Source organism: Tetranychus urticae, chromosome 2 (genome assembly GCF_039701765.1).
Source record: "Tetranychus urticae isolate SD_2017Ah chromosome 2, NJAU_TeUrti_SD_1.0, whole genome shotgun sequence".
NCBI lineage: Eukaryota > Metazoa > Arthropoda > Arachnida > Trombidiformes > Tetranychidae > Tetranychus > Tetranychus urticae.
The window spans coordinates 8,808,049-8,826,024 of record NC_142959.1 but is presented as its reverse complement, the minus strand read 5'-3'; the positions used below and the strand labels follow the sequence as shown (position 1 = coordinate 8,826,024).

Genomic DNA, 17,976 nt, shown 5'->3' with positions numbered 1-17,976 from the left:
TTTGGTTATTGATGTTTACTAACAATTTTATTGACTTTTGTTTTATTTACTAACAATATTATTTTACTAACAATATTCCCTTCTAAAAAAGGTATAATTGTTTCTTATTTTGTATTTAATCTAGAGTGTTGGGTCGATATAAACTTTGCATAAACAACAGGCAAAATAAAACCAGCCACGAAACCAATGCCAACAAATATTGCAATCAAACTAATGACAGTTTTCCTACTTAAACCTTCATGGCGATTATCTTTTGAATTTTGACTCTTTTCAACGCCTAATGAAGTGTAACCATAGTTGACATAGTATACCATAGTGACAAATTTTAGAGTCGATTGTTTTTGTCGACGAATCCTCTATCTTATAATTGGACAACTCGCATGAACTCGTGGTTTTAGTTGATGGACAAAAGTTGAAAGATTGACAAACTTCATCTCCATTATCCCAATCATGGCATAGAGCAGCACATTGGTCTAAAGTTAACCCAAGCTCAGTATGGAAAACATTAGAGACTATCCTTTTGCCATTATCAGTAAACTTGTGAAGTACTTTGGCTGAAAATACAATAGATTAATATTAATGGACTCGAGTTAAGATGACTTATTGATATATGATTACTTACGAATATAAATGTCACAATCTTGACTGAATTCAGTCGAGGAATCTGTATAATATCCGCCAAAAGTACAATCTCTATTGCAATCTTGAAATGATAAACAATCGTCCGTTTCATAGCATAAATTGGCACAATTTTCGGCATAAAAACCTTCTCTGGAAACGGTTATTGTACTTTTGTACTTTCTATTCGAAACCTTCACATAATCAAGCATTGGGTTTCTGTACAAAACTTTACAAGACGAATTGGTCATCAAATCATTTTGTGTCAAAGCACTTCTCGATATATTTGATATGATACATTCGGGTTGATCAACGTCAGGACATATGGATATTGATCTACAGTCAAACTTCTCTGTCTGCTGACACGCATGGAAACACTCGCCAACATTTTTAACTCCATCAATCTTGAGTATATTTTCATCATTTGGTATCAGTCTAGTGTGATCGTCATAAAGGTAATGTGAATCAAAATGCCTCTCAGCCTTTGAAGCGACATTCTCCATGAGATCACATGAGTACAATGCTGTCTTCGACGAGTCGGTTAAGCTATAGATCAATTTTTTCCATCCGATGCTCAAGTCAATTTTATCAAGAGGCAATTCTAGACTGTGTCGGTGTAGATTCCGCAAAGGAATTTGATAGATATTGCAGAATTCTCCATCACTGTTTTTAGTCAAGTCTTTTTGTTCATTAAATGCGAAACAACGTTCCTGATCATAACAAAAGATAACTGTCCTGTGTAAAGAAGGAAAGTTCATTAGATCGTCAATGAAATGGTTTACAGCAATTCTTCTTGGTATTCAAGTTCTCAAAGATCTTCTTTGATGTGCTAACCAAATCATTATTCATATTTTTATGTATTTTCCTGAAAAATATTTATTATCGAAATATGTAAACAATTTTCTGAACTTAAAGAAATCTCTGATTGAACAAACGGTTGAAAAATTTAAAGTGAAACCTACTGAAAATTTGCTGGTGATTTTGCAGCAGCCTCAAAACATTCTTTCTCAAACTTTGCTACAAATATTGACGATCCAGGGATCAGTCTCTCAGGCATCAGGAATCTGCTGTCGAAGTAAAATGCATCTAATGAAACAAAAAAATAATTATTGAGTTTTCTTAATCTGATAAAAAGATCTGGTTACATTTAATTTCTGGAGCTTCAAGAAACTTTATGTATGCAGTCGCTCCATCTGAGTCGGGAATAACTTCCATATTGGATATTCTTGAAGACGATATTTGATTAGTTCGGGTTATCATTGATTTTATTGCAAATCGATGTTGATATATTTCGGACTTGAAATGGTCACAGTCACCTTGAGTGATATCAATAAGAAGAGTTATTAGTGGAATTAGATTCGGACTAAAGAAACACTTAAGAAATACTTACCCTGACATTTGAAATGTAATTTAATAGTTCGGTGCTGTGATTCAAATGGATAACATTTATCAACATTGAGCTTTAAATCATAATCTTCACTTTGAATTGTAGGTTCAAATTTACGGTAAACTCGACTTGTCTCCAGGACTCTGATATAATTATTCTAGAGAATAAAATTTAATTTTAAAATCAAATTTGTTATATTATAATGAAATGTATAATTTATAAACTTACGCCTGTTTTGGTGAAGCCATTTATTGTTGTCGAGTGAAGCATAAATTGTTCACCAAGATTGTCATCATTCTGATCAATGGAAATTGATTTTAGTCATTTAGAGTTAATACTTTAAATCTAAAGGGTGTATTGTTTAAGAGTGAAATTATGTGAGCAAAAGAGTAACATTTACTTATCTGTTTGTGCTGGTTATGGCGATAAATATGTTGATAAGATGCAGATAAAGACGAAAATGGACAATGATGAAAAATGCATCATATTTATCAACATCTTTATCATCATAATCACCACAATCAGGTAAAAAAATGTTACTCTTTTTGCTCCCATAATTTCACTCTTAAACAATACACCCTTTATGAGCAACTCTACTTACCGTCAAAAGTAGGTATTGAGTTGTTACAAGTTTGTCACATTTTTGGTCTTCAAATGTTTTGTTGTACTCAACAGCTTCCCAGACATACAAGTCTCGTCCAGATGAACGACTCTGAAAGGGATCATATTTTATCATCATGAGAATTGAACAAACAATCAATACTCACATTCTGAACAATTCCTAAAAATTTATAGTTTAAATTGAAACCAAGATGGACATTTATATTCATCGCACCCTGATCTGAGTAAATTATCATTCCGGGAATGGACAAATCAAGTTGCTTTATTGGACAAGAATTTAAAATTCGGTCCTCATACTTGATCCCCAAAGTGAAATCATAAATTTCTTCACTTTTATTGCCTTCTATTGTGGTTTCAATATTCATTTGTTGTGTTAACTGGTCAATATAAACCTGAAAAGGGAAAGAAGATTCAAGTTTAAGTTTGTTCCACTGGTGTCATAATGAACAAACCTCTTCTTTTTTCACCGTCTTCTTCGACTTTGAGTTGGCTTTTTTCACGGTTGTATCTACAATGTAATGTAATCGTGAAAAGGACTTGCTAAATAGCTTTGGTTTACTAGTAGCTCGACTAAAATAAAATGGACATCCAATTCCAGGCTCCGGCTGTGAAAATATGGAGTTAAAAACAAAACAGTTTTCATTGATTATTCAAACAACAAACAAGAATAACATAATGATAATTAGACAATCAATTTACTTTAACAAATCCTTTCAAATTTTCAGCTGAACTTTTCGTTTGAATATAAGTGTCCAATGTTAGTGTTGTCTGCCTTGAATAGTCAGGTTCAGATGGATCAATGCCAGTGAATATGGTTACTCTTGGTTCAATGTTGTCTTGAAGCGATTCAACTGAAGAGTCAATAAAGTTATGTTTTAAACATATCAGATAAATAATTATTATGAAAATTAGGTTCTCATCTTTTTAAATAAATCAATTCAGCTATCCTTTTTATAGACGGATTTGGCACTAATTATGAAAATTTTCATAAATGTTTAAATAAATAGAGTTGGCTATTTGATTTAATGGTAAAAGCAAAGACGCGTTTCTAATTCAATTTGCAAGGTACGTTCAATTAAAAACTTTCCCAAGTTCGCTAACACTCATATCGATAGTCAATTTTTTTGAGATGAATTTTTGCTTATCAACATTGACTTAAGACTCATTACATAAGGCATTGAATCGATGTTGATAGTAATTAATTGATTATACTCGTTTGCTTAAAAGGGTTTAAGAAGCACAATTAAACAAACTTTGCTCTACATAATCATTTCTTACAATGCATCCTATCAAGCAGGGCCAAAAATTCATTTAATGCAGACGATTTCTCATTCTTTTCCAGAGATAAAAACAAATGAAACTCACCTTTCATGTAATAATTAGTTATATTCAAACGGCTTTCTTCAAGCGTAGTGCTTTTACTGTGCATTGTTACTCCTCTCTTTTCAGTGTCAGGCTCTTCTTGCTGGATGAACGAAAAGTTTAAGTGAATCAATATGGTACGTTTTAATATTCTTTATTTTAGTTTATGATCTTTTGTTTTTAACCTCTTTAAATTTGCTTGAATTGTAATAAGTTTAAATGAGCTCAATTTGAATGAATCTGAAAGAAGTTTTTTAGGAAACAATAGGTTGATCTTTCAAACTTCAGCAAAATAATACTATTGCTTCAATATTTATGACAATTTGAGCAACGCATTCAAATTACGCATCGCATTTCAAACGTATTAAGGGTCACCGTGTTCTCGTGGTTATTACCAAAGTGCTTATATGCTGATAAAATTTGAGCACTCAAAGATTGGGGAACATGGTAATTGGTTTGATGTGATTTCACGTAGTTTTAGTCATACTTATGATATAATTACCCATGAAAGTTGGCCCAGTCTATGTGTAACTGAAGGTCCAACCAGAAGAATGTGGTTCAACAATGGATTCGTTATTCCCGGTAACTTTGATTCCCATTTCGTGTTATAAGTGAACAGATCACACTGGTTATCTATTTAGCAATGAACCAAAAAAATAGTTTCTCAAATCATTTTATTCAGATAAAGTTTCCAATCAAAGTTCCTTACCGTGAATAACAAGACGGTGATTTCGGTTGTTTGTTGAGTAAATAACATCCCATTTGAGCGAACCAGATGAAATCGAAATCTTACCTTCGATGTATTCACCAGAATAGATAACCTCGTTCAAGGTATATTTAGTGTTGGTTTCCTTTCAAAGAAGTAATTTTGTTCAGAAAACAATCGCAAAGAATCAAACTGAATAGTATGCTTACAGAATCAATTAAAGATGAATTGATGATCCAAGATCCACTTTCAATCTTTAAACTGATATCATTCAAAGATTCTGTAAAATGTTATTTTTGATTATAAAATAGTAACAATTTTGTTTAAGTTGTTCACCACTTACCTGATAATATTAAGTCAAAATATTGACTTAAAAGTAAGATTGATATGAAACGAATCATAGTATCGAACTACAAGTTACAGAAGCTACAGCAAGCAGAAACAATTTGTGAATATTTCTGATCACCTAAACTTATTTATTTGGTTCAGCTTCTTTGCTGAACGTCACCTTGAGTGTATAATCTTTAATTTATCTCCCTGATTATGACACAAAAAACAAAATTAATCGTGGTATTTAATAGGCGTTATAATTTATTCACTCATTAAAATCTTTTGTTTTGGATTGATTATTCTATGAGTCTAAAGAGTGCAAACGTGCCGAGACTTTGAGTTCTCCAAAACTTAATTTTATCAAGGCTTTCGATCAGAGAAACTTTTTAAGTACCCTGCACTGAGTAGTGTGGGGGCATAAAATGATTTCATTTGTTGAATACAACCACTCAGTGCAGGGTAACCACTAGGTTACCTTACACTGAACTGATTACCTGCACAGTTTTTCATCAATTTACAGATTAGATTATTGGTAAAACAAAGATAATAGAGAATTTTAATCTACAATGTATCTATCTTTAATCTATCTTGTATTGTAAAAATTGAATTATATTGAATAAAATTGAATCACTACACCCAAACCTCGTATAGTTGGCCTTTTTGGAGTGCAGACATCTAACGGTCCAAAAATGGAATGATTAAATTTTTAGCTACGGTGACTGTAAATTACAGTCTTTGAAAATAAAATTTGCTCAAATGAGTCAAAAAGTGAGCTCATTTGATTGTGAATCAAGCTTTGCGTCATAACTTAGGTGAGCTGAACTATCATTGTACACTTCAACAAATCATGTGGAAATCCATGTTTAACAATTTATTAATTAATAAATTAATTTTCTAGCCGTTTATCGGATTAACAGTCAGAGGAAGAGAAAGAGTAATTACTTTTCCGCAGAATTATCAACCGCTTTGAAGAAAAGACGGAGGGCAGCACAAGAGGTTAGGAAATGGCCAAAGTTTATTGATAATTTTCCTAGACAATGGGTGAATAAATACAAAGTGGTTAGAAAATAAAGGGAAAGGGGTTTGGCTTAATATGCTCAAGCTTGTGGCGAATTACGATCGTCTGATCACCTTTTGGTTATGTAATACTGTTCTTATTTAGTGAAATACTGTGTTAATATGGAAGTTAATCAAAGAAAAATTATTAGGTTGACAATACAAATATTGAATGATTTAAATTACTCACCGGTGGAGATTGCTTCCTCACTCAATATTAATGTTTAAACATTTTACAGGTGGATAAGAAGAGATACGATTGAGGACGAAAAGAGACCGGAAGAAGCAGGAAATCCACACCTACAACAATGGCGATGATAGAAGATACGATGAAAGATAAAGCTGGAGCATCAACACGTAAATATTGGCGAGATCTGAATTTATTTGAACACTTCCAGAGTCAAGAAAAGACGATTTCAAGACGAAAATCATGATTAACTATGCACTCTCAACTGATTGAGGTAAAATAGCTTATAAGTACCAGAAAGTTGTACTTTTGTCTCAAGCAAATATTTATGATCGTATATATTCCGGAAATTGCCTAGTCAAACAAGGTTATTGTGACAATACAATGAAAAGTGAGTTGATGAGATTAAATCCTATTCACAAACGAGTCTAACATCGAGCTACATAATTCACCTAACAGACAGAACAATGAGATTAGAACAAATGATAAAGAAAAGACAATAATTGCAGAGTTAGCTCAACACATTTTTAAAAATATGGTTACCGGTGGAATTTCTGGATTTGGCAAGACAAAATTTGAACTGAAAGATCAATAATAGCAGCGCATGTATATAGGCGCATAATTTTTCAACGGCTACTCAGATTTCGAAAAGAAATGCAGGCTTGCTGTGCTCAAGGATTGAGGTCGGGACTGTATGGCGGGAATTCTATACCAGAACCAGTATGTTTCGGATAGCCGTATGCTATCACCCTTGGGCCATATTTGCCTATAGCGTATCAGAAACATCCTTTGTTCGGTGTGGTTGAGCGCCATTCTGCATGCAAAACCAGGAATTGATCACATTATGACGTTCGGCAAATGGAAACCACTTTTGGGTCAGAAGTGTGCAGTACCGTTCACGCGTAACTGTTTCTGTAAACATTTCCATGAAAACACCATTGACGGAGAGTGCAGCCCAACAAGTAACTTTCTGCAGACGTAGACTCACATCAATCAAATAATTTGGATTTTCAGATCCCCAAATCCTGTAGTTTTGACGGTAAACGTATCCATACATCCAAGAGTGAGCCTCGTCACTGAAAACAGGTTGGACAGGGAATGTTTCTCCAGTTAGAACACCGAGAAAGGACGCTGTAAAATCTAACTGACGCTCTTTCGATTAATCCGAAAAAAGCTGGACTCTAGTAACCTTGTAAGGATAATTTTGATTGCCTTACGGAGTGTTGTTGTAGAGAGCTATAAGAGAATCTTAAGGTAATAGAACCATGTCGTATTAATGTTCTTGGGTTTTGTTAAAAATATTTTCAAACTCTTTCGATATTTTCAGGTGTTAAAACCTCTGTTGCGTGACCAGATGCAACTTTTCACACATCTAGTAGTGTTGCTTTCTCTACAAACTAGTCAACCAACGTGCAAAAAAGAGGAAATAATGAAGAAGAAAGTTTTGCTTAGACAAACAAAGAAAGTTTGCACCTTTTGAAAGCCCATCGTGATGGCATTTCAAATTTTTGTATTCACTACGAAATGCTGCAAGCGTTACTCTGGTACTGCTATCGCGTAATACGATTTGATAAAAAAACTTGAACCCTTTTGAACTTGTGTCAAATCAGTCATTTTGTCACAAAAGATTCAAAGAAAAATCTTGATTGAAAATAATGGCTTTACAAAGACTCCTTGCACTTCCTTTTACTGGGAAATAATCTTAATACGCCAACAGAGGGCTGTGTGCATCAATTTCAGCGCACAATTCGAAAAAAAATTCACATGTGAATTCCCATAGAAAGTCAAAAATTTTCGAATTGCCAAAAATATCCAATACAATGGCTTGATGCAATACAGTTTACACAATTTCAAAGTTACAATATTACTACCGTTACAATATAAGTGATTTAATTTGAATTAATACTGGTTAAGTTAACTGTAAGGTGTAGGAAGAGGTGGGTTAGGGAACCATCGGAGCTCAACTTTGACTCTAGTTGGGCTGGTTGAGTGTTCAAAGGTAAAGAAACTGGGAGTTAATATGGTTAAACTAAGAAAGCTAATCCCTTTTTATATCATTTTAAACTAAAGCTTCCTTTAGCTCACTTTCCAATTACAATAATAATCAATACTTAACAATAGAGTAAAGTAATAACTGACCATAAGATTAATTACCAGTCTTAATAACTGAAAGTGTCAATTTGATTTATGAGTGAAATGGTTCATCAACAAAAGGTGTTTTTATGATTAATTAACTGATGTTCAGTTATTACCAAAAGATCAATTTATTGATTTTATTTGTTACATTTGTTATTCCTCATCTCTTAAGTAATTTATAAATCCATGTGAAGCTTTAAACCCAGTGATATTTTTCGATTTATTTGTTTGTCAACAAAAGGTTTGACCATCAACAGGTATTTGCTTGAAATTACACTTTATTATAAATTCATTCATTGAATCTTCAATTTAAGTTAGATTACACTTATTTGGTAACCTAGTTTTTACAACATCTTATGTTCACTTGTTGTTGCCAGTAGATCGTTCTCCTTGTGTAGAATATAGTTGACCGTTTGTCCGAGTTACACTATGTCTTTTATAATAGTAACTATCGATTGTTGACATTCTTTAATTATATTTAATTTCTCTGATAGAGGTAATCTAACTAAATTTTTTCTTGCAATCATTTCACTGGGGTGACAATTTAACTTAATCGTCTGCTCGACTTATGACCATTCTTCTAGTTATCGTATCAATAGATGGCGTTTTTCCTTTTGTAAATATAAACGTATAATTACAGAGTGGCGAGAAAGTTTATGTGGAAAGGGGCAATAGAAGCGCATAGAAGAGCGGCTAATATGAACAAATTAAGTCATCGATTTAAACAAATTAAAAATTGGTTTCTACGCATATTGAATGGGCGTTGCTTACCCACATAAACTTTCTCGCCACTCTGTACTGTATAACGAATCAGATGCTTAATTCAAGGTGCTGGTACTTCCACTGCTGTTGAGACAAATTTATTAGTGATGGCGGCTAGAGCTGATAGTTTTGCGAATATTTACATTCGAATATTTTTTTATTGGAATTCTCGGCGGATATTTGAAAGCCGTTAAAGTAAGAAGACAACCACAAAAATTTAACAAAAATTACACATAATTGAACAGAAATTGGTCAAAAAACCTGTAAAAAAATTCAAATTCACAAAATATTCGGATACAAGTATTATCAGCGCTAGTGGCGGCTTTACTTAATTACTTAACTGTTGGGAAACAATTTCAACAAAGCTGCCGGAACTATATTGAATCTGCGGGTCATGAAGGTTTAGGCTCAGACCAAACCAAATGAAAGAAATACATAAGTCTAATCATTAAGTTTCATTACTCAAACTGATTGTACTAACAAGGGAAGTTATCCAAGTGTCAATCCCTGATTTTTATGTCTGTTAGCTCATTTTATGAGGCCGAGGGGTTTGAATATGGCAATTTTTGATCAAATTAAAAAAGATGAATTCTTTGTAACAAAGCTAACAATGGCCCCTGTTAAGTCCAAAGTTAACCTACTTCATAAACTGGTTTAAGCAAGAAACTGACATTTTTAGTCAGTTGTGTTTGAAAATTGATCTGCGTTTCACTCATTTCATTTCAAATAGTTGAATGTTCATTTCCATAAATTTAATAATTTATTTTCGTAATACATTCTAGTGTTGATCTTGAATTCATCTTTTGCTCATTGATTTTTTCATTTTTTAGATCATTGATTCTCTTTTTATTTGCTATCTATTGGTTTCCGTCCTAAATCGGAGAGTAAATTTTATTTTAACTGCCTGATTGAGATTAGATTCCATTATATTTACAAGAATAAGTATCAAGTCTTTACTCAAATGTTCGAGACTTCCACAGTTTTTTTGCATTGACTTTTGAAGTTGAAATGAATTGATATGAGTTTGCTTTGTTGAACAAGTTGTTGCTTGTGCATTTACAACAATAATATCATAATGTGCTAATGGAAAGTTATTAAATTGAATTGAATTATAAATTAATAAAGAATCAAATTGTTGGAAGAATGATGATTTAAAGTGATGCGAATCTCGAAATAATGAGCTCAAATTTTAAGACCAATGGACAAAATCAAGATCACTGTTGATAAATCGGTTAATTTATTTGATCTAGCATGTGATCCAACCATATAGATTAATAATAAGTTTCAATCTCTAACTATTAAGATCACAGAATGCTTTCGATTCAACTGAAAATAATACTTCTGCTTTAAAAAAGCTTTATTTCTCAAAATAAATAGATTTTCTGGTTGAACATCAAAGTTGAATCAGTGAATCCATTTCATAAAAAAAATCTGCTTACATAGCTGAACAAAACTGAACACTTACTCAGTTTTTATACCCCTAATAACTCACTAAGTCCCAACTCTTAACGGTGAAATCGAAGTTTTTGTCCATTGTCCTTTACGATCAATAATGATCAGGGCTCAGCTTGGCTATACCATATAAAAAGTCAAAACATGTAATTTTTGAGTAAAGATTGTGAATGAACTAAAAGGATTCTGAAAATTTTCACACCCTGAAAGCCAAGATCAAACTACATTCACAAAAATAGTCAGAGGTTAATCAGAATTGAGGCTACTAAGAAATAAGCGATTGAACAGGGTAGGTGAAAAAAGCTGAATCCATATCTTTTACCAATGACTTTGAGGGGAAAATGTTTTAGTTGTTCAGGCTGATCGTTGGTTTATTGTTAAATAAGAAGCTATGTAAAACCATTTTTCGAGCAAAGAGTTAGGTAAAAAATATGTTGCCTCAACTGTTGAAGCAAATTTATGTTTGATTTTGTCTCATTGACATTGGTTTTGCATCAATAATTTGAGTATTTAAATGTGGATTGGGTTTTTTGTATTCAGTGAAAAGAAATTTACGATCAGTAATGATCGAGGCTCAGCTTGTCTATACCATATATAAAGTCAAGACATGAAATTTTTGCGTAAAGATTTTGGTTAAACTAAAACAGTAACAAAAAATCTTACCATATTAATGGTGGCCATTATGAGTCAAGGAATTGAGGTGAGCTTCGAAATTTTCGGGGACCAAAAGCTACATATTAAATTAGGTTTAAATTAGATAATAATGTGATAGCGGTAGGAATAGATACCTTTATTTCTGAAATAATGTTTAATTGGTGGACCAGAATGATAAAAAAATTAACCAAAAACACCAAATTAACCAAATTCAATAAGGTAACCAAATAATGCTTAAAAGCAAAGACAATTAACCTAATCAACTGTGAGATATGATTTACAATATTAGAATACAGATTTTTTAAACTACCCTTAGCTCGAAAAATGGCTTCACATATCCTTCTAATTTAACAATAAACCAACAATCAACCTGAAAAACCAAAACATTTTTTCCCCCAAAGTCAATGGTAAAAGATACGGATTCTGCATTTTTTCCCCACCCTGTTTGAACGTTAATTTCTCAGATACCTGAATTCCGATGAAGTTCAGACTATTTTTCGTGGATGTAGTTTAATCATGGCTTTCAGGCTGGGAAAAAATTTTCTTAGAATCCTTTTAGTTTGGCCACAATCTTTACGCAAAAATTTTATGTTTTGACTTTATATATGGTATAGATTCTCTTAACTTTCAGAGATGATAAATCCTGCTAATGTTGTTAAATTGCAACAAAACGCAACCAGAATAGTTTTAAATCAGCTATAGTTGAAGAGGACAAAAACTTCTCAGCTATTCTTTAGTATCTTATCCAAAATGAATCTCAGGGTTCACTTGAACTTCAAGAAGATTACTATTCATATGCTAATGAAGATGTTAATTCTGATTCTGACTTTTGGTCAGATACATAAGCTGATGATGAAGCTAGTCCATCAACATCAGAATACAAGTCTTCTCCAGTTAAACGCAAAACTTCATGAATAGATTCTGATAGATTTGACAAAATGGTAGAAATTAAACTTGACATGAGAATTAAGGAAGCGCTTGATGTGTTGATCGATATAAATCCTTAAACCATTCTCATAAAAAACTTATGTGGATAATAGAATTCCTCAATGAAGGTGGAAACAAGTTGACAAAATTAAGAAGTTGTTTTCTTATGTGTCTTTCACCGAGATTATCGTCCAATTACTGGCCATCGTTTAAACACTTGAGTGATAGAATCTGCAAGAACTTTAGAATTTACATCTGATTTTAAAGTTAGAGCGAGCTTTGAAGGATGCGTAAAACTTGCAAAATATATATAAACGCATAACTTATAAAAAAATTACGAAATTCGTAACAAGAAAAAATTGTCACAAAAGAAGAATCTCGCTAATCTGCTACCAATCTCGTTGATTCTGCAAAAATTGATTCTGCAAAAAGTGCTTGTAATGATGACAATATTTGACAATAGGAGCAAAAATCAATCAGGTTTCAATTATGAGTTGATTTCTGCTAGGACATGCTAATTCTGCTAACTCGCAGGCAAACCCATTATGCTGTTAATCCAACCCCTCCGCTTTTTTGGTTTTTAAATCAACAGATCAAACTCTACAATCTGTTTCAATACTCTTTTTCAGTCTCAAAAGTATCTTTAAAGTATCTTTTGATTTGCTCAATAGTCCTATGCAAGATGAGAGCCCTTTACGCAGTAGTTACATAGGTAAAAAGAAACGGTCTGAAATAAATGGAACGCCATTAATACGTCAAGGCAATTCAGATCGAAATGAAACAAGCATGAAAGCACTCAGAATTATTAGTTCTGTAATACAGCAAAAGATAAAACTTTTTACTTTCAAATAAAGAATTAGTAATCTTGAGATGTTTATTTTCAACACTTCATGTGAACTAATAGAAGTCCATTATAACGACAGCATCATTTTTCAGCCCTCATCTGTCATCATGCCGTTATCAGCAAAAATTTTATCGTTTTATTTCCTTCTAAAAAAGATATAACAGTTTCTTATTTTGTATTTAATCTAGAGTGTTGGGTCGATATAAACTTTGCATAAACAAAAGGCAAAATAAAACCAGCCACGAAGCCAATGCCAACAAATACCGCAATCAAACTAATGACAGTTTTCCCACTTAAACCTTCATGGCCATCATCTTTTGAATTTTGACTCTTTGTAACGCCTGATGAAATGTAACCATAGTTGTGACAAATTTTAGAGTCGATTGTTTTTGTCGTCGAATCCTCTATCTTATACTTGGACAACTCGCATAAACTCGTGGTTTTAGTTGATGGACAAAAGTTGAAAGATTGACAAACTTCATCTCCATTATCCCAATCATGGCATAGAGCAGCACATTGGTCTGAATTTAACCCAAGCTCAGTATGGAAAACATCAGAGACTATCCTTTTGCCATTATCAGTAAACTTGTGAAGTACTTTGGCTGAAAAGACAATGGATCAATATTAATGGACTTGAGTTAAGATTGGTTTATGGATATATGGTTACTTACGAATATAAATGTCACAATCTTGACTGAATTCAGTCGAGGAATCTGTATAATATCCGCCAAAAGTACAATCTCTATTGCAATCTTGAAATGATAAACAATCGTCTGTTTCATAGCATAAATTGGCACAATTTTCAGCATAAAAATCCAACTCTGAAACGGTTACTGGATTTTTGTACTTTCTATTCGCAACCTTCACATAATAAAGCATTGGGTTTATGTACAAAACTTTACAAGACCTATTGGTTATCGAATCATCATCTGTTAATGCCCTTCTCGAGACATTTGATATGATACATTCGGGTTGATCAACGTCAGGACATATGGATATTGATCTACAGTCAAACTTCTCTGTCTGCTGACACTCATGGAAACATTCGCCAACATTTTTAACTCCATCAATCTTGAGTATATTTTCATCATTTGGTATCAGTCTAGTGTGATCGTCATAAAGGTAATATGAATCAAAATGTCTCTGAGCCTTTGATGCGACATTCTCCATGAGATCACATGAGTACAATGCTTTTTTCGATGCGTCGGTTAAGCTGTAAATCAATTTTTTCCATTCAATGCTCCAGTCAATTTTATCAAGAGGCAATTCTTGACTGTAGCGGTGTAAATTTTTCAAAGGAATTTGATAGATATCGCACCAGTCTCCATCTTCGTTTTCAGTCAAGTCTTTTTGTTCATTAAATGCGAAACAATGTTTTTGTTTATAACAATAGATAACTGTCCTGTTTAAAGGAGAAAAGTAATTAGATCCTCAATGAAATGATTTACAGCAATTCTTCTTGGCATTCAAGTTCTCAAAAATCTCCTTTGATGTTTAAACCAAATTTTTAGTCATATTTTTACGCATTTTCCTGAAAAATGTTTATTATCGAAATATGTAAACAATTTTCTGAACTTGAAGAAATCTCTGATTGAACAAACGATTGGAAAATTTAAAGTGAAACCTACTGAAAATTTGTTGCTGATTTTGCAGCAACTTCAAGACATTCTTCCTGGCGTTGCGCTATAAATGTTGACGATCCAGGGATTAGTCTCTCAGTCTTCAGAAATCTGTTATCGGAGTGGAACGCCTCTAATGAAAAAAAAGAATAATTGAGTTTTTTAATCTGATAAAAAGATCTGGTTACCTTTAATTTCTGGAGCTTCAAGAAACGTTATGTAGGCAGTCGCTCCATTTGAGTCGGGAATAACTTCAATATTGGATATTCTTGAAGACGATATTTGATCAGTTCGTGTTATCATTGATTTTATAGCATATCGATGTTCATATATTTGGGATTTGAAATGGTCACAGTCATCTTGAGTGATATCAATAAGAAGAGTTATTAGTGGAATCAGATTTGGACTTAAGAAATACTTACCCTGGCATCTGAAATGTAATTTAATAGTTTGATGCTGTGATTTAAATGGATAACATTTATCAACATTGAACTTTAAATCATAATCTTCACTCTGAATTGTAGGTTCAAATTTGCGGTAAACTCGACTTGTTTCAAGGACTTTGATATAATTATTCTAGAGAATCAAATTTAATTTAAAAATCAAGTTTTTAATCAAATGTATAATTTATAAACTTACGCCTGTTTTCGTGTAGCCATTGATTGTTGTTGAGTGAAGTATAAACTGTTCACCATGATTGCCATAATTCTGATCAATGAAAATTGAATTTAGTCATTTAGTGTCAACACTTGAAATGAGTAACTCTACTTACGGTCAAAAGTAGGTATTGAGTTGTTACAAGTTTGTCACATTTTTGGTCTTCAAATGTTTTGTTGTACTCAACAGCTTCCCAGACATACAAGTCTCTTCCAGATGAAAGACTCTGAAAGTGATCATTATTTTATTATCATGAGCATCAAGCAAACAATCAATATTCTAATACTCACATTCTGAACGATTCCTAAAAATTTATAGCTCAAATTGAAACCAAGATGCGCATTTATATTTATTGCACCCTGATCTGAATAAACTATCATTCCAGGAATGGACAAATCAAGTTGCTTTATTGGACAAGAATTTAAATATTGGTCCTCATACTTGATTCCCAAAGTGAAATCATAAATTTCTTCAGTTTTTTCGCCTTCGATTGTGGTTTCAATATACATTTGTTGTGTTAACTGGTCAATATAAACCTGAAAAGGGAAAGAAGATTCAAGTTTAAGTTTGTTCCACTGGAGTCATAATGAACAAACCTCTTCTCTTTTCACCGTCTTCTTCGACTTTGAGTTGGCTTTTTTCACGGTTGTATCTACAATGTAATGTAATCGTGAAAATGCTTGGCTAAAAAGCTGTGGTTTACGAGTAGTGGGACTGAAATAAAATGGACATCCAATTCCAGGCTCCGGCTGTGAAAATATGGAGTTAAAAACAAAACAGTTTTGATTGATTATTTGAATAACAGTGTAATATGAAAATCAATTTACTTTAACAAATCCATTTACATGTAAATCCGCTTCAGAGCTTTCCGTTTGAATATAAGTGTCCAATGTTAGTGTTGTTTGCTTGGAATAGTCAGGTTCAGATGGATCAATGCCAGTGAATATGGTGACTCTTGGAGCAATACTATCTTTCAGCGATTCAAATGGAGCTACGAAAGAGTCAATAAAGTTATGTTTTAAACGTAAAGATAATTAATTATCATGAAAATTAGGTCTTCATCTTTTTAACAACCAAATCGCTTATCCTTATTATAAACGATGACATGATCCTAATTATGACAATTGTCATAAATTTTTGAAATAAAAAGAGTTGACTATTTGATTAAATGGCGAAAGCAAAGTATCTAGTCTAGTCTAATAGCATAACGAGTCGAATCAACTTTCGATTGCAAATTTAGTTCAATTAAAAAGTTTCCCAAGGGTAGTCAAAAGTTATTTCACTTTGAATAGCAATAATCTTCAGATAGAGCAAAGTCTAATGGATAGCAAAACTTATTAGCTCAACAAATTCATTCAAGATAATGAAAGATCAAAGTTTCGGCAAATGGGGCGTTTTTCTGTATCCCTGCCAATATTTCATAGCCTTGGTGTTACTCGTTTCCTTAAAAGGGTTTAAGAAGTACAATTAAGCAAACTTTGCTCTACATAATTATTTCTTACAATGAATTCTATCAAGCAGGGTCAAAGTTTATTCAATGGAGACGATGACTCGTTCGTTGCCAGAAATATTAAATAGATAATAAAAAACAAATGAAACTAACCTTTTATGTAATAATTAGTTATATTCAAACGGCTTCTTCCAATCGTTGTACTTTTACTGTACATTGTTACTCCTCTCTTCTCAGTGTCAGGCTCTTCTTGCTGGATGGACGAAATGATTATCAGTTTGAGCGAATTAACATTGACTTATAATATTCTTTTTCAAAGTTTATGATCTTTTTGGTTTTAACCCCTTTCAATTTTTTTGAGTTGTAATCACTTGAAATGAGCTCAATTTGAATCAATCCGAAATAATTTTTTTAGGAAATAATAGTTTCATGCTTCAAACTTCAGCAAAATAATTTTGACAATTTGAGCAACACATTCAGAAAACGCATCGAATTTCAAACGCAGTAAAGGTCACCGTATTTTCATGCTTATTAGTTTGGGTCATACTTATGGTATACTTACCCATGAAAGTTGGCCCAGTCTATGTGTAACTGAAGGTCCGACCAGAAGAATGTGGTTTAACAATGGATTCGTTATTCCCGGTAACTTTGATTCCCATTTCGTGTTATAAGTGAACAGATCACATTGGTTATCTATTTAGCAATGAACCACAAAAAAATCATTTAACTCATGAGAAAGTTTCCAATCAACATTCCTTACCGTGAATAACAAGACGTTGATTTTGGTTGATTGTTGAGTAAATAACATCCCATTTGAGCGATCCAGATGAAAGCGAAATCTTACCTTCGATGTATTCATCGGAATAGATAACCTCGTTCAAGGTATATTTCGTGTTGGTTTCCTTTCAAAGAAATAATTTTATTCAGAAAACAATCGCAAAGAAACGAACTCAATAATATGCTTACAGAATCAATTAAAGATGAATTGATGATCCAAGATCCACTTTCAATCTTTAAACTGATATCATTCAAAGATTCTGTAAAATGTTAATTTTGATTATAAAAGAGTAACAATTTGTTTTAAGTTGTTCATCACTTACCTGACAATATTAAGTCAAAATATTGACTTAAAAGTAAGATTGATATTAAACGAATCATAGTATCGAACAACAAGTTACAGAAGTTACAGCAAGCAGAAACAATTTGTG

General features: G+C 32.6%; 2 protein-coding genes across 3 annotated transcripts; both read right to left on the bottom strand.

The window, feature by feature from the left end:
* Window positions 1-5,196, bottom strand: LOC107367959 (uncharacterized). Its single transcript, XM_025162036.2, has 15 exons — window positions 5,038-5,196; window positions 4,904-4,974; window positions 4,698-4,839; window positions 4,491-4,621; window positions 3,992-4,091; window positions 3,326-3,477; window positions 3,079-3,231; window positions 2,773-3,018; window positions 2,607-2,717; window positions 2,234-2,302; window positions 2,009-2,162; window positions 1,764-1,934; window positions 1,581-1,704; window positions 623-1,353; window positions 1-554 (listed from the first exon to the last, which is right to left on the bottom strand). The coding sequence occupies exons 1-15, from the start codon at window positions 5,093-5,095 to the stop codon at window positions 271-273; spliced, it is 2,697 nt and encodes an 898-aa protein (XP_025017804.2). The 5' UTR covers window positions 5,096-5,196; the 3' UTR covers window positions 1-270.
* Window positions 5,197-13,000: 7,804 nt separating this feature from the next.
* LOC149093825 (uncharacterized) lies at window positions 13,001-17,965 on the bottom strand. Of its 2 annotated transcripts, none has more exons than XM_015935731.3 (15): window positions 17,869-17,965; window positions 17,735-17,805; window positions 17,529-17,670; window positions 17,331-17,461; window positions 16,922-17,021; window positions 16,146-16,309; window positions 15,915-16,067; window positions 15,609-15,854; window positions 15,434-15,544; window positions 15,301-15,369; window positions 15,084-15,237; window positions 14,850-15,020; window positions 14,671-14,794; window positions 13,714-14,444; window positions 13,001-13,644 (listed from the first exon to the last, which is right to left on the bottom strand). In XM_015935731.3, exons 1-15 carry the CDS (start codon window positions 17,924-17,926, stop codon window positions 13,211-13,213), a joined length of 2,859 nt encoding a protein of 952 aa, XP_015791217.2. In that variant the 5' UTR covers window positions 17,927-17,965; the 3' UTR covers window positions 13,001-13,210. The 2 variants fall into 2 exon arrangements, with proteins under 2 accessions (XP_015791217.2, XP_089124227.1); XM_089268101.1 differs by having other exon boundaries at window positions 16,164-16,309.
* Between the last annotated feature and the right edge of the window lie 11 nt (window positions 17,966-17,976).